Source organism: Ictalurus punctatus, chromosome 7 (genome assembly GCF_001660625.3).
Source record: "Ictalurus punctatus breed USDA103 chromosome 7, Coco_2.0, whole genome shotgun sequence".
In the NCBI taxonomy this organism is placed as follows: Eukaryota; Metazoa; Chordata; class Actinopteri; order Siluriformes; family Ictaluridae; genus Ictalurus; species Ictalurus punctatus.
Window position 1 is genome coordinate 28664027 of NC_030422.2, and position 14966 is coordinate 28678992.

The 14966-nt window shown below is 41.9% G+C and overlaps 2 protein-coding genes across 6 annotated transcripts in view; one reads left to right on the forward strand and one right to left on the reverse strand.

The window, feature by feature from the left end:
* The first annotated feature begins 2178 nt into the window (after nucleotides 1–2178).
* exosc4 (exosome component 4) lies at nucleotides 2179–6203 on the forward strand. The gene is made up of 3 exons (XM_017471356.3): nucleotides 2179–2483; nucleotides 4912–5118; nucleotides 5497–6203. Exons 1-3 carry the CDS (start codon nucleotides 2313–2315, stop codon nucleotides 5854–5856), a joined length of 738 nt encoding a protein of 245 aa, XP_017326845.1. The 5' UTR covers nucleotides 2179–2312; the 3' UTR covers nucleotides 5857–6203.
* Nucleotides 6204–7739: 1536 nt separating this feature from the next.
* Nucleotides 7740–14966, reverse strand: part of LOC108267316 (ubiquitin carboxyl-terminal hydrolase 29) — a 30132-nt gene continuing 22905 nt past the window's right edge. The window contains exons 3-17 of one of the 5 annotated variants that reach the window (XM_017471335.3): nucleotides 14609–14837; nucleotides 13160–14495; nucleotides 12974–13017; nucleotides 12710–12791; nucleotides 12476–12510; nucleotides 11212–12390; nucleotides 10837–10968; nucleotides 10580–10712; nucleotides 10262–10404; nucleotides 10078–10177; nucleotides 9900–9982; nucleotides 9630–9775; nucleotides 9457–9500; nucleotides 9258–9324; nucleotides 7740–9093 (exon numbers count right to left, since the gene is read on the reverse strand). In XM_017471335.3, coding sequence (XP_017326824.2) covers nucleotides 8942–9093; nucleotides 9258–9324; nucleotides 9457–9500; nucleotides 9630–9775; nucleotides 9900–9982; nucleotides 10078–10177; nucleotides 10262–10404; nucleotides 10580–10712; nucleotides 10837–10968; nucleotides 11212–12390; nucleotides 12476–12510; nucleotides 12710–12791; nucleotides 12974–13017; nucleotides 13160–13180 — 2361 coding nt within the window. In that variant the 5' untranslated portion in view covers nucleotides 13181–14495; nucleotides 14609–14837 and the 3' untranslated portion in view covers nucleotides 7740–8941. Of the gene's footprint in view, nucleotides 9094–9257; nucleotides 9325–9456; nucleotides 9501–9629; nucleotides 9776–9899; nucleotides 9983–10077; nucleotides 10178–10261; nucleotides 10405–10579; nucleotides 10713–10836; nucleotides 10969–11211; nucleotides 12391–12475; nucleotides 12511–12709; nucleotides 12795–12973; nucleotides 13018–13159; nucleotides 14496–14608; nucleotides 14838–14966 lie in introns of all 5 variants that reach the window. The other 4 variants (XM_017471334.3, XM_017471336.3, XM_017471333.3 and 1 more) reach the window with 4 other exon arrangements.

A 14966-nucleotide genomic window follows, 5' to 3' on the forward strand; every position in this document is an offset into this window, starting at 1 on the left:
GAAATGAATCCGTTCACACACATTTTTTTTTTTTTTTTTTTTTTTTTTTTTTTAAAAACATCCACTTTCTTTTACATTTTCTTTTCTTTCTTTCTTTCTTAAAATGCATGACGTATGAATTATATATTACTTGTATTAAAAAGTAAATCGATTGTCCATGAGTTTAAAACGAAAAAGAATGTCAAATAGTCTTTAAAGCTACGGAAGTTTGTGTTAATTTACAGTGACTTGAAGTTGAATTTTACATCTCATATTTTCCGAAAACATCATAAAGAGAGTCTTAAACTGACGATGCATGAAAGGGTTAACTATGCTAACTGTTAAGAGTGTCCGACTAGTGAAAATTTTGTTTTTCTAGTGAATGTGGTGCTTTTGTGAGTTGAATATGTAACAGGTAAATGTTATTGGATCATAAAATACAGGAACCAATCACGGGGTAATGCAGTTCACCAGGGAAGAGGATTGTTAAGTATAAAGGGAATCTATTGTGTTTTTAAACCCATTAGGACTGAAAATGAACTGATTTCTGCCTATCAACAAAGGTTGGTATGGTGGTGCTGCATTGTTGGTCCAGGGTCCTCAGTTTGATCCCGATTATCTTCAATTATTGTCCGTTTAGCGTTTTTTTTTTTGTGCGTGACCTCCGGTTTCCTCCCACCTCCCCAAAACATACTAGTTGGCAGGCTGGTGACTTTAAATTGCTCCTAGGTGAAAATGTGTGTGTATGGTGCCCTGTGATGGACCGGTGCCCTGTGATGGACCGGTGTCCATTCCGCACATATTCTACCTACAAAAATGCTGAATTGACTACGATCATATACACTAGTTTGTATACAAAAGTTTGTGAACACCTGACCACAATATCACACCCATATGTGCTTGTGCATCCCATTGCAGATTTAGTTTCCCTTTGCTGTTGTAATAACCTCCACTCTTCTACGAAAGGCTTTCCACTAGATTTTGAAGGCCGACTGTTCACTCAGCCGCAAGTGCAATACATTTCAAGAGCGTTCATATTTCTGTCTTAGTACTTTTGTATGAAACTGAGCCGAGTATGTGATCTCGCAAAATACACACAGCAGCTCGAAGGTCTAATGGGCAAATTATCCAATTATAACGACATGGTATAACTGTAAACCTTTACATGCAGAAACTAGACACTATCATGGTTTTGGCATTCTGCCTAAATGTTAAAAATAAATTACTGGAAATATGACGGTGCAACTCGAGACTCAGATTCTAACAGATGATGGTTCCCTGCTGAAAAATACCCTCATAGAATTTGTAATGGTTATAATGGGAATTGTATTGGTTTTAATGGAAACAATAATGATCCCTGTGGATCTCTACTGGTAATTTGTTGCCTCTTATTGGTAGTATGTTATGTCTAGTGCATACTGTTAAGTACCAATAACAGTAATGATAACGGTTTTAATGGTTTGTAATACTATTTGTAGGGGTTTTTTTCCCAGCAGGGTTTACTACAAATATTTGAAAACTATTACAAAAACACATTAAGCTATTATTTTACACAGATAACTGTACTTTTAAAATGGCATGTTCCGGTGTACATTAACAGCACATAAAATGACGCCTTTTGATGAAGACTGGATTTTATATCAACTCAATGTGATAGTAATTTATCGCAGGCTTCTAGTGGCTGTTTTTCTTTTTTTCTTCTTCTTTTTTTTTGTACATTTGTTTTTTAATCTTGTTGGACATTTTTGGAACAAACGAGGATCCGTAATCAATGTCGCGGGATCAAGACGTCATCATCCCCCTACCCGTATTCTGACTGAACCCGCTTCCTGTACGGTGTTAACACGAACCTATTTCATTCTTGCAGTTATTAAAAATAAATAAGTAAAAGATACGGAATGCATAACATAAACTACAGTCTGCAAGAAGAAAGCTACTGGAACATAGAATCTGTGCACGGATATATATATATATATATATATATATATATATATATATATATATATATATATATATATATATATATATATATATATATATATGTGTGTGTGCTTCATTTTTTAATTTTATTATTTATTTGTATTTTAATTTATTTGTCCGTTTGTACTTGTAGCCCTCCTGTCATTGTTCTGTTTATAGCTGATGTAAAAATAATAATAATAATAATAATTATAATACTAATAAACGCCGCGAATCAGAGATCAGTAGGCGGGACTTGCCGGAATGTGGGTGGGGAAAGGACAACAGATCAACAGCAAATCAGCACATGGCGCTTCCTGTTCGGTTGATTTGAACATTTTACAGGAGAAAAGAAAACCCCGATAAGTTACCGAATGGCTGGACTCGAGCTGCTGTCCGATCAGGGCTACCGGCTGGATGGACGGAAGGCTACCGAGCTGCGGAAGCTGCAGGCCCGCATGGGGGTGTTCGGGCAGGCGGACGGATCTGCGTACATGGAGCAGGGCAACACCAAGGCGCTGGCGGTGGTGTACGGACCCCACGAGGTAGCTACACTTTCCTCCACATCACTGCTCTCTAAGCCAGGTTTAAAAGGGGGAACACACACACAAACACACATACATACATACACATAACACTGTCCCAACACTGACTACTCTAAAATGTCCCCCTAGGAGTGAATAAATGATTTCTGGTTTCTCTGTAACATGTCAAGGTGTGTTGTTTTGTCTTATTAAACTGGTGAAACTGGTGGAACTGGTGGAAGGAATACACACTACAAGGCCATAAATTAGTGGACACCTGACCATCACACCCATATGTGGTTCCTATTTCCACACACATGTCTAGAATATAGGCTCTCTCCTTCTGTCGAGCTACACATGATTTTATGGAGATGCCAGTGACCCTGGCCCTTTCTGCTCTCCGGACCTGTCTGAGCCATCCTGATGCTCTACCTCTGGATGGAGCTCTCATCAACTTGACGCTACAGCCTGGAGATTGATCGGTGCGATGCCGCTCAGCATCGCTGAGAATAAGTCAATCGTAGTGTTTTTGAAAACAGAACAGCTTGTTAATCAGCTGAGCGAGAGTGGAATATGGATTGGCGAAATGTTTGTGCTCGTGACTCGTGTAGCGACTCCAGCTACAAAAATGACTGTTTTAAATGTACTGCCTTTCATTCCAAGTGACGCCGTTATTAAAGAATTGGCACGATATGGAAAAATCGTAAGTCCCATCAGAGTGATTCCACTAGGATGTAAAAATACAGCACTCAAACATGTTCTCTCATTTAGACAGCAGGTATTTATGTTCTTGACTTCGCCTGAGCATGTGTTCGAGATCTCTTTCTGCGTTGGTCACGGAGAGGGCTCCTACATGCTGTATGCAAGCACCAATACCTTAAAGTGTTTTGAATGTGGCGATTTAGGACACAAACGGTCCTTCTGTAAAGGTAGACAATGAACAAGATTCGCCTGTTGATATAGCCGAAAGTGGATCATCTCAGAGTAATAGCAGCGATACCACGGAAGTTGCAGCAACAAAGCAAACAAAAGTGACGAAGAGGCAAGCCGAGAGGCTTTCAGAGGACGCGAAGGGGCAAGATGAGGTGAGTGAAAGCGATCACTTGCCTGATCCATCCTGTTGCCCTGCCTCTGGATCGAGCTCATTAACTGGAGGCTACAGCCTGGAGATTGCTGAGGATGGTACCACTTGAAGTACCATGGAAATAGTTTTGGACCTCAATTCCACATGCACGTTCTCACTGTGGTTGCTACACGGCCTTGGGACTGCAATTACCACATGCAGTTTTGCACTCAGGTCTCCTTTAGTGATCAGTGGACTAGTTCAACAGACTTCATATAAAAACCATAATGAACTTTCTTTTACTTTCACACTATCAGTTGTGACCCAGATGAGGACGGGTTCCCTTCTGAATCTGGTTCCTCTCAAGGTTTCTTCCTCATATCATCTTAGGGAGTTTTTCCTCACCACCGGCTCCACCATCTCGCTCAATAGGGATAAATTCACACACTTAAAATCTCTATCCTGTGTTTATATGTTTCTGTAAAGCTGCTTTGAGACAATGTCCATCGTTAAAATTGAGTTGAATTGAATATCTTTGTATGTTGTAGTATTATAATTTCCCTTCACTGGCTGTAAGAGCCTGTTCCAGCATGACAACGTCCCTGTGCACAAAGCGAGCTCCATGAAGATATGGTTCACCTGCACAGAGCCCTGACCTCAACCCGTCTGAATACGTTTGAGATTAATTCGCTCTAAAAAAAACACTGGGTTAAAAATAACCCAGTTTGGGTTGGGTAAATATAGGACAGAACACTTTTTGGGTTAAACTAACCCATCAAGTTGGGTTGTTAATTTTAACCCAACGAATGGGTTGTTATTCAACCCAAAGGACGGTTTCGTTTTTACAGAAACGCTGGATTAATTTTATTTCATAAATCTTATTTCATATGTATTTTCAGGGTTATTTTTACCCTTTGAAAATCATTTAAAAATATTACTACATTGTAAAGAAATATGTCGACATGGTATCTCCTTTATTTATACGCGAAAAGGTGTTTAGAAACATATATACATTGTATACATTTGAAAAGCTGTAAAAGACATCAAGTCAAGTGTTTTATTTGTTACTTATCTGAGTTGCAAGGACAGAACACTACATCTTATAGCCAAGACGTTGGCTAATGACTTGCTGAATTGCGGGTTCAAACACGATGTGCTACATTATAAACTTTGTTGGAAATGGATAATAATCATATACTCGTCGTTTCCCTTACTCTAGTATTAATAGACTTAACTAACAAACTAGCGTTAATTACCACTTTTTATCCTAGTCAGTTTCCTGTAAGTGGGCGGCACACTAAAAGTTTTAATTGTTGGGCTAGGTAATGCATTAGAGACTTCTCCACCCCTACTATTTTTCCTTCATCCTTCACTGTTTTCTTTAAGGTTCGAGGGTCCAGAAGTAAATCCCTTCACGACCGTGCGGTCATTAACTGTCAGTACAGCATGGCTACGTTCAGCACGGCGGAGAGGAAAAGACGACCGCACGGCGATCGCAAGTCCAGCGAGATGAGTCTTCACCTGAAACAGACCTTTGAGGCCGCCGTCCTCACACAACTCTACCCACGCTCCCAGATAGACATCTATGTTAAGGTACTCGATGTTGGTTACTTCATCCAAATCATGTAGATACCTTTTAGAAACATTCCACCCATACAACCAACCACAAAAAAACTCTCACAGGATTATCCTCTAGGAAGTTCAGTGTCAATCCTGAGAAAAGGGAGTGTCATCCCCAGGAAGGGGAGAGTTATCCTACAGGAAGTGTAGTGTCATCCTTTGGGAAAGACAAGGTGATCCCCCAGGAAGGGGAGAGTTGTCCTCCAGGAAGGGAAGCGTTACCCTCTGGGAACGAGTTATCCCGTTTTGAATGAATGCTCAGTTACGCTAGCCCCAGTTACTCCTCATAACTGCATTTTGATGAGTGATACACCTGGTGCATGCACTAATACATTTTGTTCTCCTGTACAGATCCTTCAGTCAGATGGTGGAAACTACAGTGCGTGTGTTAACGCAGCTACTCTGGCCCTGGTGGACGCTGGCATCCCCATGCGTGATTACGTGTGCGCCTGCACGGCTGGCTTTGTGGAGGACACGCCGCTGGCTGACCTGTGCCACGCTGAGGAGAGTGGCGGTGGCACCACACTGTCCCTGGCACTTCTGCCTCGCAGTGAGAGCATCGCACTGGTGCAGATGGATGCCCGTCTCCATCAGGACCACCTCCCAGCACTGATGGAGGCTGCGACAGTGGCCTGTAAGGGTCTCAGCAAAGTGCTGGACGATGTCGTGCGCCAACACCTGCAGGAAGTTTCTGTGCAGACCAGAGAGTGAGGAGTCCTCAGTTTGGTCTTTAGAACTTAATGAACTGTTTGTTGTTGTTGTTGTTGTTGTTGTTGTTGTTTTTTTTTTACCTGGTTTGAATGAGTTTGTTCTGAAATACAGACTGACCTTGATGTCTAAAACACAGGTGCTTCCTGTTTGAAGAGACATGTGTAAGATTTTTACATCGCACCTCTTTAATAATATTTTTGAATGGTAAGTATTGTATTTCATAAACATCTCATGGTCATTGGATAAGTAAAGAAGCAAAGGATGGACCACACAAGGCACAGTGAATGTGTGTTAACTACATACTGATAAAAAAAAAAATAAATAAATAAAAGTAAGTCACAAATGTCTAGGTGAGTCATTATGAGTGATAGCACCCCAACAACTACTTTACCCCAAACACTTTAAGTGCTTGATATGCTGCTATCGTTTGTCTGTGTGTGTGTGTGTGTGTGTGTGTGTGTGTGTGTGTGTGTGTGTTACACGATTTTCATGCCAGCACTGACCAGTTAAAGAAGTCATTGATGATTGCAGTGCAAAATTTGGCTGAAAAGATAAAAATAACCGTTAATTGTTGTTGGTTATTTTATATACTGATTGTTAGATCTACAATTCTGCCTGCTCTAAAATGATACACAGAGATTAAATAGTGCTATAAGATTACATTTATTTGAATCAATTATAGTAAATAGTTATTAGAGAGAGTGTGAATTTCCTGCATCTGTGCCGCATCTACTTATAATGAAGCTGTGAGTTTAACTGTATGTTACTATGGGTACAGTTGTTTATGGGTAGCATAGTAATTTAGAACAGTGATTGAACTGACCGGAACTACCTGTGGTATATATGGTTTAACGCACACCTTCCACCCAATCACAATCGAGTATTCAGACAGACCATGGTATAAATAAATTATATGTATACACACAAGACCTCTGAAAATGTGCTGTAGTATCTGGCACCAAGACGTTTAGGCAGTGTGATGATCTGGGCGATGTTCTGCTGGAAACCTTGAGTCCTGGCATTGATGTGGATGCTACTTTGACACGTACTACCTACCTAAGCATTGTTGCAGACCAAGTACACACATTCATGCCAATGGTATTCGCTAATACCAGTGTCCTCTTTCAGCAGGATAATGCGCCCTGTCTCACTGCAAAAATTGTTCAGGAACGGTTTGAGGAACATGACAAAGGGTTCAAGGTGTTGACTTGGACTCCAAATGTGATGTGCTGGACAAACAAGTCCGATCCATGGAGGTCCCACCTCGCATCTTACAGGACGTAAAGGATCTGCTGCTAACGTCTTGGTGCCAGATCCCACAGCACACCTTCAGAGGTCTTGTGGAGTCCATGAGTCGACGGGTCAGAGCTGTTTTGGTGGCTTTTGTTGTGGTATGAATTAGGTTACGTTTCATGCAGGTTAATACAGCGCAATAATACTGGACACTGGTTACCAATTGGCTGTAGCTGCTCATCACTAGCTTTTTTGACTCCTGTTGACATGTTAATAAGGTAGGTAATGCTTGCAAAACTGAACTCAGGCCTGTAAATAAACCTAACCAGTTATTAGCTGTAACTAAGGTCATTATGAAACTGGAGTAAATTATATAAACCATGTGTGTTTGTGCGCTGTGTTCAACAACAGCTTAGATACATATTGAATTCTTGTATTGCGAAATAGCCCTGATAAACAGCATGTTTCATTGTCTAAATTTAAACCCCGGTTTATGTTTTCCATGCACGGAAGGTTAGTGTGGCTTTATTGCTCTGGCAGGATGGACAAAGGAAACTAAGATACATCAGAGAAAGATGTTTTGTCACCCTGCGCTAAAGCATAGGCTGTTAGGGTTTGTACAGGATTACAAGGCTAAAAGAAAACACGTATTGCAAGATTTGAGAATGCGATTTATTTTTAAAGCTGCAGACATTGAAATTAAATCGAAATTACTGGTGATAGATCTTGAGCTTGCTGGGAAGATTGGATAAACGCCAGGGGTGGTGTCTAATACCCGAGTAGTGTGCTAGCGCATGCATGCCATCATAAAATGACAGTGGTGTAGCTTGCCAGAACTCTGGATATACATTTAAATCCCTATTGAGCAAGCCAGAGGCGAGGAATAACTCCCTCAGATGACGAGGAAGAAACCTTGAGAGGAGCCAGGCTCAAAAGGGAACCCATCCTCTTCTGGGGCACACAGGATAGTGAGATTATAAATCATTACTCTTCCTAAATCTTGTACTATACACGAACAGTATTGAGGGCGTTGGAAAAATGTTCTTTATGAACCTGAGGGTGTTTATGTTTACAGCAGAAGTGTTTAGGTACAGTTCTACAGTACAGTGTCTAAGATACAACCTTAAGCAGGAACCCTGGGTTCAGCTACGAATGTCACTCCATAATCATCTCGCCAAAAGAGCATGCAGGGTGATCTTCTCACCAAGGCATGCAGTTCTTCCACTTTTTTTTTTTGCTCAGGTGATGGCAAGGAAAAAGTATTCTACGCTTATGAATTTCAGATCAGCATCCTGTACCCTCCAACAAGATGGCAAGATCACACGCTGGCTCTTGGAGGGGTTAGGCAAATGAAGGTGCTTAGCTCCTTAGCTCACAACACTGTTATAAACCTATGTGCTCCCAACTAGATGTTATCCTGTGTGCTGCAGTCAGGCCAAAATGGCTGCCACATACATTTTCAGCACAGATGGTGATTTACCACTATATGGCAGTCCCTGCAAAAAGGCTAGCACTTTAGCGCATACATGGCCTGCGTACTATCGGCTCTAGAGTTCAGGATCACTTCCTGGATTGCTACTGTGCAGTTATCGAGCCGCTCACCAGTCCAAGGGGCCGAACACACAGGTGCAGATAGTCTGGCTGCAACAGACACCTGCAACACTAGTGGAGCTTTATTAACGTGATCTGCCTCCAAGGTCCACTAGACCAAAAGGGTCGTCGCAAGAGATACTTACCAAAATACTCTATAGTCTTACCCTGTGTGCCCCTATGCCATCACCACTCTCACTTGCCCTGACACCTCTCATCACAAATCCATCTTCTCGCAGCTTTCTGGAGAAGAGGAAGGGCTTCAGCCAGTGCTCACTCTCTCATAGAGGAGCACATAGGCGCTGGTCGACCTCCTCTCTAACACGTCCGTCTCGCTGGTCAGCCTGACCAGCTCATCGTCATAGATCTTCCACTGGTGAGAATTGTGACTGGAACAGTCACTCACATAATGTCCTGGTAAAGAGACATGCACAGCAATATTACATATCTATCACTACAAAATGTTTTCACTGTAAAATATAAAAATATATATGTACGGCTATAAAATGTGTTTTCCTAATTCATTTATAAACACATACGCAGGCTGTATTTATAAGTGTGTGTATTTTATATCTTACCAAAGCATGCTGTCCTTCCAATGTGGTTGAGGACACTGATCAGTCGATAGGTAGAGGTTGATCCACCCTAAAAACGACACACATCACAATACAGATCACATACAGACACAAAACTCGAGTGTACACACTACAGAGTGTTCAATCCTCCTTCCTAACTCTCTTTCCTATCTTTCATTGTGTCTCTCTGTCTCTCTCTCACCAGTTCATTTCTGTCTGTCTCTCTGGCCTCAGCTCTGCTATTCTCTACATGAAAAAGGAAGACACAAAAGAAAGATTAGCTCTCCTTTAATTAATCTGGATATGATTTATCCTGGCTGTAAACATTACAGGACTTTCTTGGACTATCGTGGTTTAGAGACTTGGACTGTTTACTTGCATGTGACGTACCTATTCCGGGCGTGTCTGACTGAGGAAAGCAGTTTATCTGCAGCTCAGGTGTGATGTCCACTGGCGTCTCCACCTTTTGCACTGTGTAACGTTTCGTCATCCTGAACCTGTTCAACTGCAGAATCAGAAACCTGAAGAGAAAAAGAAATGAAGTAATGTTAGAGCTGAAGATTTGCAGTCACTGGTGGCACTCTTACAGCACTTGTGGTCGATGCACGACTGACTGATCAGTTTCTTGCAGTGTACCAGCCTTACCTGGGCAGAGTGTGGAACATCCACCTGGAGCTGGCAGAGTCTCCTCCACACACCTTGCACTTGCTCTCTAACAATGTCCGCTTCTACAATATACATGTTATTCATACACAGAGGAGTCAGTGATGATATGGGGTGACGGATATAAAAAAGAAAGAGAAGGAGGCAGAGAGTTGCTCACATGAACTACGTCAGAGAGGCACTGGTCCACTGAGTCGTGCTTCAGGGGCACAGAGACGTGATTAAACACTTCCACGTTGTTGTTCTGTTGGGATCCACAGCTGCAACACACAACATGCATCTGAACATCTACTCATCACCTGCATCATGTACAAACTCCAAACTCTTTACGTTACATGTCATACCTGGAGCAGGTTATAATGTTCCTCATCTTGAACTTGAAATTGGACGTGACTGGACATCTAGGGTTCACATCCTCTTGCCAACCCAGTTTTCGCCCAGACTCCTCCATTTGGGTCAGACAGTAGCAGAGGAATTCATGGGCATCCTACACACACACACACACACACACACACACACACACACACACACACAAACACACACAAAAAACACAGAGCAGTAAACATTAAATCATATGCAAAACTAAATCAAATCATATTTCTACATGTTCATGTGCGTGTGTGTGTGTGTGTGTGTGTGTGTGTGTGTGTGTGTGAGCTCACATTCTGGATGTCGATGGTGAATTCTGGGTTGTAGTGTGCAGCTGATTTCATCAGGGCCTGGAGGAGCAGACCCTTCTTGCGGTCACCTTGAACTTCAGAGCTGTTTCTCAACCTCCATAACTCCACAAAACATCTGCAAAGGATCCAGGGAAAACCTCCTATAACTCATATACATAAACTCAGCTCTTGTCTCACATTTTCTTCTACCAAAATCAACTTTTTATACAGTAATATACAGTAATGTATAGTCTTAGTACCTGAGGAATGAGTACTCCAGTGTGTGTGTAGAATTGTCCAGCAGGTCGGAGAGCTCTCTGCAGAAACTCTCAGCGGTAAACAGACACTGCAGACTTGCATTAATGTAGCAGTTGCTTAGAAAATTAGGCAACCTGCAACAGATCCAGCTGTTAGATACACATTCAGATTCACAACAGCACACTAGGGCAGTGTAAACATATGAACACGTAGTACAGCACTACTGCTAATGTTCACACTTTCTGTATAAATGTATAGGCTCATTAATATTCTAATGCATTCCAATACCAAATATAAGTAAGCATAAAATCTTTCAACTAATTACGATCTGAATATTATTTTTAAATGAGAAACAAACACATATCGATGTGTCATACCCTCCAGGGAGCAGTTTTGAGTCAAAGTCTGTGTCAGGGAACAGAGTATAAATTGAAGTCATGATGTTTATGGTTCTCCCAGAGGCAGTTGCAATCGGTCTCTTTATGGTTCCCGTAAAGGCAGGTGGAATCGGTCTCTTTATGGTTCCCCCAAAGGCATTTGCAATTGGTCTTTTTATGGTTCCCGTAAAGGCAGTTGGAATCGGTCTCTTTATGGTGCCCCCAAAGGCAGTTGCAATCGGTCTCTTTATGGTTCCCCCAGAGGCAGTTGGACTCTGACTCTGTATGTTTTCCTCAGAGGGAGTTGGACTTGGACTCTTTATGGTTCCCCCAGAGGGAGTTGGACTTGGACTCTTTATGGTTCCCCCAGAGGGAGTTGGCCTTGGGCTCTTTATGGTTCCCCCAGAGGCGGTTGGAATCGGTCTCTTTATGGTTCCCCCAGAGGGAGTTGGACTTGGACTCTTTATGGTTCCCATAGAGGGAGTTGGACTTGGACTCTTTATGGTTCCCCCAGAGGGAGTTGGCCTTGGGCTCTTTATGGTTCCCCCAGAGGCGGTTGGAATCGGTCTCTTTATGGTTCCCCCAGAGGGAGTTGGACTTGGACTCTTTGTGGTTCCCCCAGAGGGAGTTGGACTTGGACACTTTATAGTTCCCCCAGAGGCGGTTGGAATCGTTTTTTTTATGTTTTCCTCAGAGGGAGTTGGACTTGGACTCTTTATGGTTCCATCAGAGGCAGTTGGACTCTGACTCTGTACGTTTTCCTCAGAGGGACTTGGACTTGGACTCTGTATGGTTCCCCCAGAGGCAGTTGGAATCGGTCTCTTTATGGTTCCCCCAGAGGCAGCTGGACTCTGACTCTGTACGTTTTCCTCAGAGGGAGTTAGACTTGGACTCTTTGTGGTTCCCCCAGAGGGAGTTGGACTTGGACACTTTATGGTTCCCCCAGAGGCGGTTGGAATCGGTCTTTTTATGTTTTCCTCAGAGGGACTCGGACTTGGACTCTTTATGGTTCCATCAGAGGCAGTTGGACTCTGACTCTGTACGTTTTCCTCAGAGGGACTTGGACTTGGGCTCTGTATGGTTCCCCCAGAGGCAGTTGGAATCGGTCTCTTTACGGTTCCCCCAGAGGCGGCTGGCCTCTGACTCTGTATGTTTTCCTCAAGCATCATCTCATTGGAACTGAAACAGAGAGGCATCAAGTTCATAGTGGACCATTGGTGTCAGCATGGAGCTGTATAGCTGTATAGTTTTTGCTGTAGCTTACCTTTCTGTAAAAGCTGCAGGATGCTCCTTGTTCTTCTTCCACACACAAAGAAACACACAGACATCAGGCGGACGCTTATAAAACCCCAAAAAATTGTGACACGAAATACTTTTTGTTTATCATGCTACATTTGAGGTTAGCTATTTTTTTTTTCTTCCACTCTTCGGCAGTTCTACTTCCTCATTTTGCCAGAGTGCATTTTCATTTAGAATAATAAATAAAAGATGTTCTTACTCTACAGAAACACCATTTCACGATTCTGCTTGAACCACCCTTCTCCTTCTCAGTTTCGGGTGTCTCTGCCGATGTTCTCGAGCTGCTGAGGAATAAACAGATGCTGTTTGTCTTCACAGTCTCTATCAGTCAAATTCTACAGTATTTATCACACAGGGCTCTGAGCCTACACAATCTCAGTCTGAACTCATTACCCATCATACCTGAGGTGTTCTTTGAGTTTGATCTTATTAGGGAAATGCACATGTCTGTAATGTAGCTTACCTTTCTGTAGGTGTCACAGGTACTGAAAAAGACACCTTCTCATCCTACAGATAATAAAAGAAACACACAGACACAAGATTAATGCTTAGGTTAGAAGGCGTGTTTTTGAGATCCTGAGATATTTCACTTTCAATAACGAACACTAAATGTGATGTGTGAAAGTGTCTGGGTGAAAGAATTTCTTACCTTCCACCCAAAATTCTGCATTTTGAATTCTCACTGAACTTCTTCACAATAAAGAAAAGACTTGTTCTCTCAACGCGCTCGGAGTAAAATCATGTCTCTTTGCTCCTGTTTGCTCTACCTGCGCTGAGATCAGAAGTTCTATAGACATGTTGCTATAGAAGCAATCCGCTGTGACGTCACAGGAACGGTGGCGCTCAGTGACTGTAGCGCGAGCCAATTGTAAGCGTGACGCAGTAGGGAGCTTGATCAGTCTCATTAATAATTCACGCAATAAATAAAAAAAGTAATAAATACATGACGCACACATGCGTAGCCAATTTCACATGCACGAAACCTAATTCACGTGCACGAAAAAACAATTCGCGTGCACGTAAAAAAAAAAAAAAAAAGAGTATATTCACAAAAAGCAATTCACGTGCGCAAAATAAAAGGATATATCAGTAAAAATACATTTCACAAACGCAAAACACAATTCATAGATGTGCACAAAAAGTTTGCAAATCGTCATTCGCACGCTAATCGCCTTGGATGTGTGTGTGTGTGTGTGTGTGTTTGAGACTTTCCTGGCAGCGCGCTTTCCTCCCACGTGGGTCTGTAGTACTCTGTAGCCAATCAGATGCGAGCTTTCCATTCGACCGATCATAAACCAGTACTGAGAGTGCAGGACTCAAGGAGCATGGCTTCGAGCAACATTCATTAGAAAGGAAATGAAGCCTTTACAGGTCGGGATGCACGTGCACGTGAAGTAAAATGTTTTTGGACTGTAGTTCATTGTGATTGAAAACACATCATGAGGACAGTATTGATAATGAAGCATTCTTTTAGCAAAAAAAAAAAAGGATTAATATGTTGAAAACTTGTGAGAGTAATACCTGTTGCTATACAGTATACATACCACATGCACGTGTTAAAAATGATATAAAGTACACCAATGTTGAAATCATGTTTAATAATACCTGTTGGTATAAATACTCTGGTGTGTGTTTTAAAATAAGGAACTGTTATTTTCTACTAATAACGTGAATAATCATTGTACAGTGGGTAAATATGCAGAATGAAAGCTCCACACATACAGAATAAGCAGGGTGTACAACAAGGCAAGAAAGAGTCAGTGGAATTTGGCACGGATTAACTTTAATCTCTCAACAAACTGGACAGTGCTAAGATAGAGGTCCACTCCAAAAGACTCAGAATGTTGCACTGGGTCAATGGTTTCTTTAAGTTCTGCTGCTTCATCGTCTGTTAATGAAATATCAAGCACAGGAACATGCAGCACAAGGTTTGGGTCCTCAGAGTATCCGCTGTACTCCTGTTCAGTGTTTGGTAGGGTTGCATTCTGAATAAATAAATAAATAAAATCCGTAGATAATTTTACTTTTGTTTAAATTATTTTGCTTGGTTTTACTTGTTTAACTTTTGCCTTAATTTTATGTGAATGGAAAAATTTACCTCTGGATCCATAAGTGGATTTTGGAACTGGTCCACTTTCCACAACTGACTGGGTGTCAGATTGTGTTTTGTCCTATCTGATGGTTGTCCCACCCCTCACAAAAGACATCCAGCCTGGATGCGTGGCAGGAAGACATAATGACAGCTGAATCAATGCAAGCAGTTGCTAACATCCAGCAGGTGACTGTCCTCCAGTGTGTGCAGAATGTTGTAGTACACACTTGTTACCCTACGAATAAATCACACCAGGTACACTCTATTCTGTATATAAAAAAAGACATTCGTATATGGCCTTGTAGAAGGAAGTAAATGATGAGCAAAGGATGCATGAAAGTCAAGAGAATTCATGTGTTCGTAA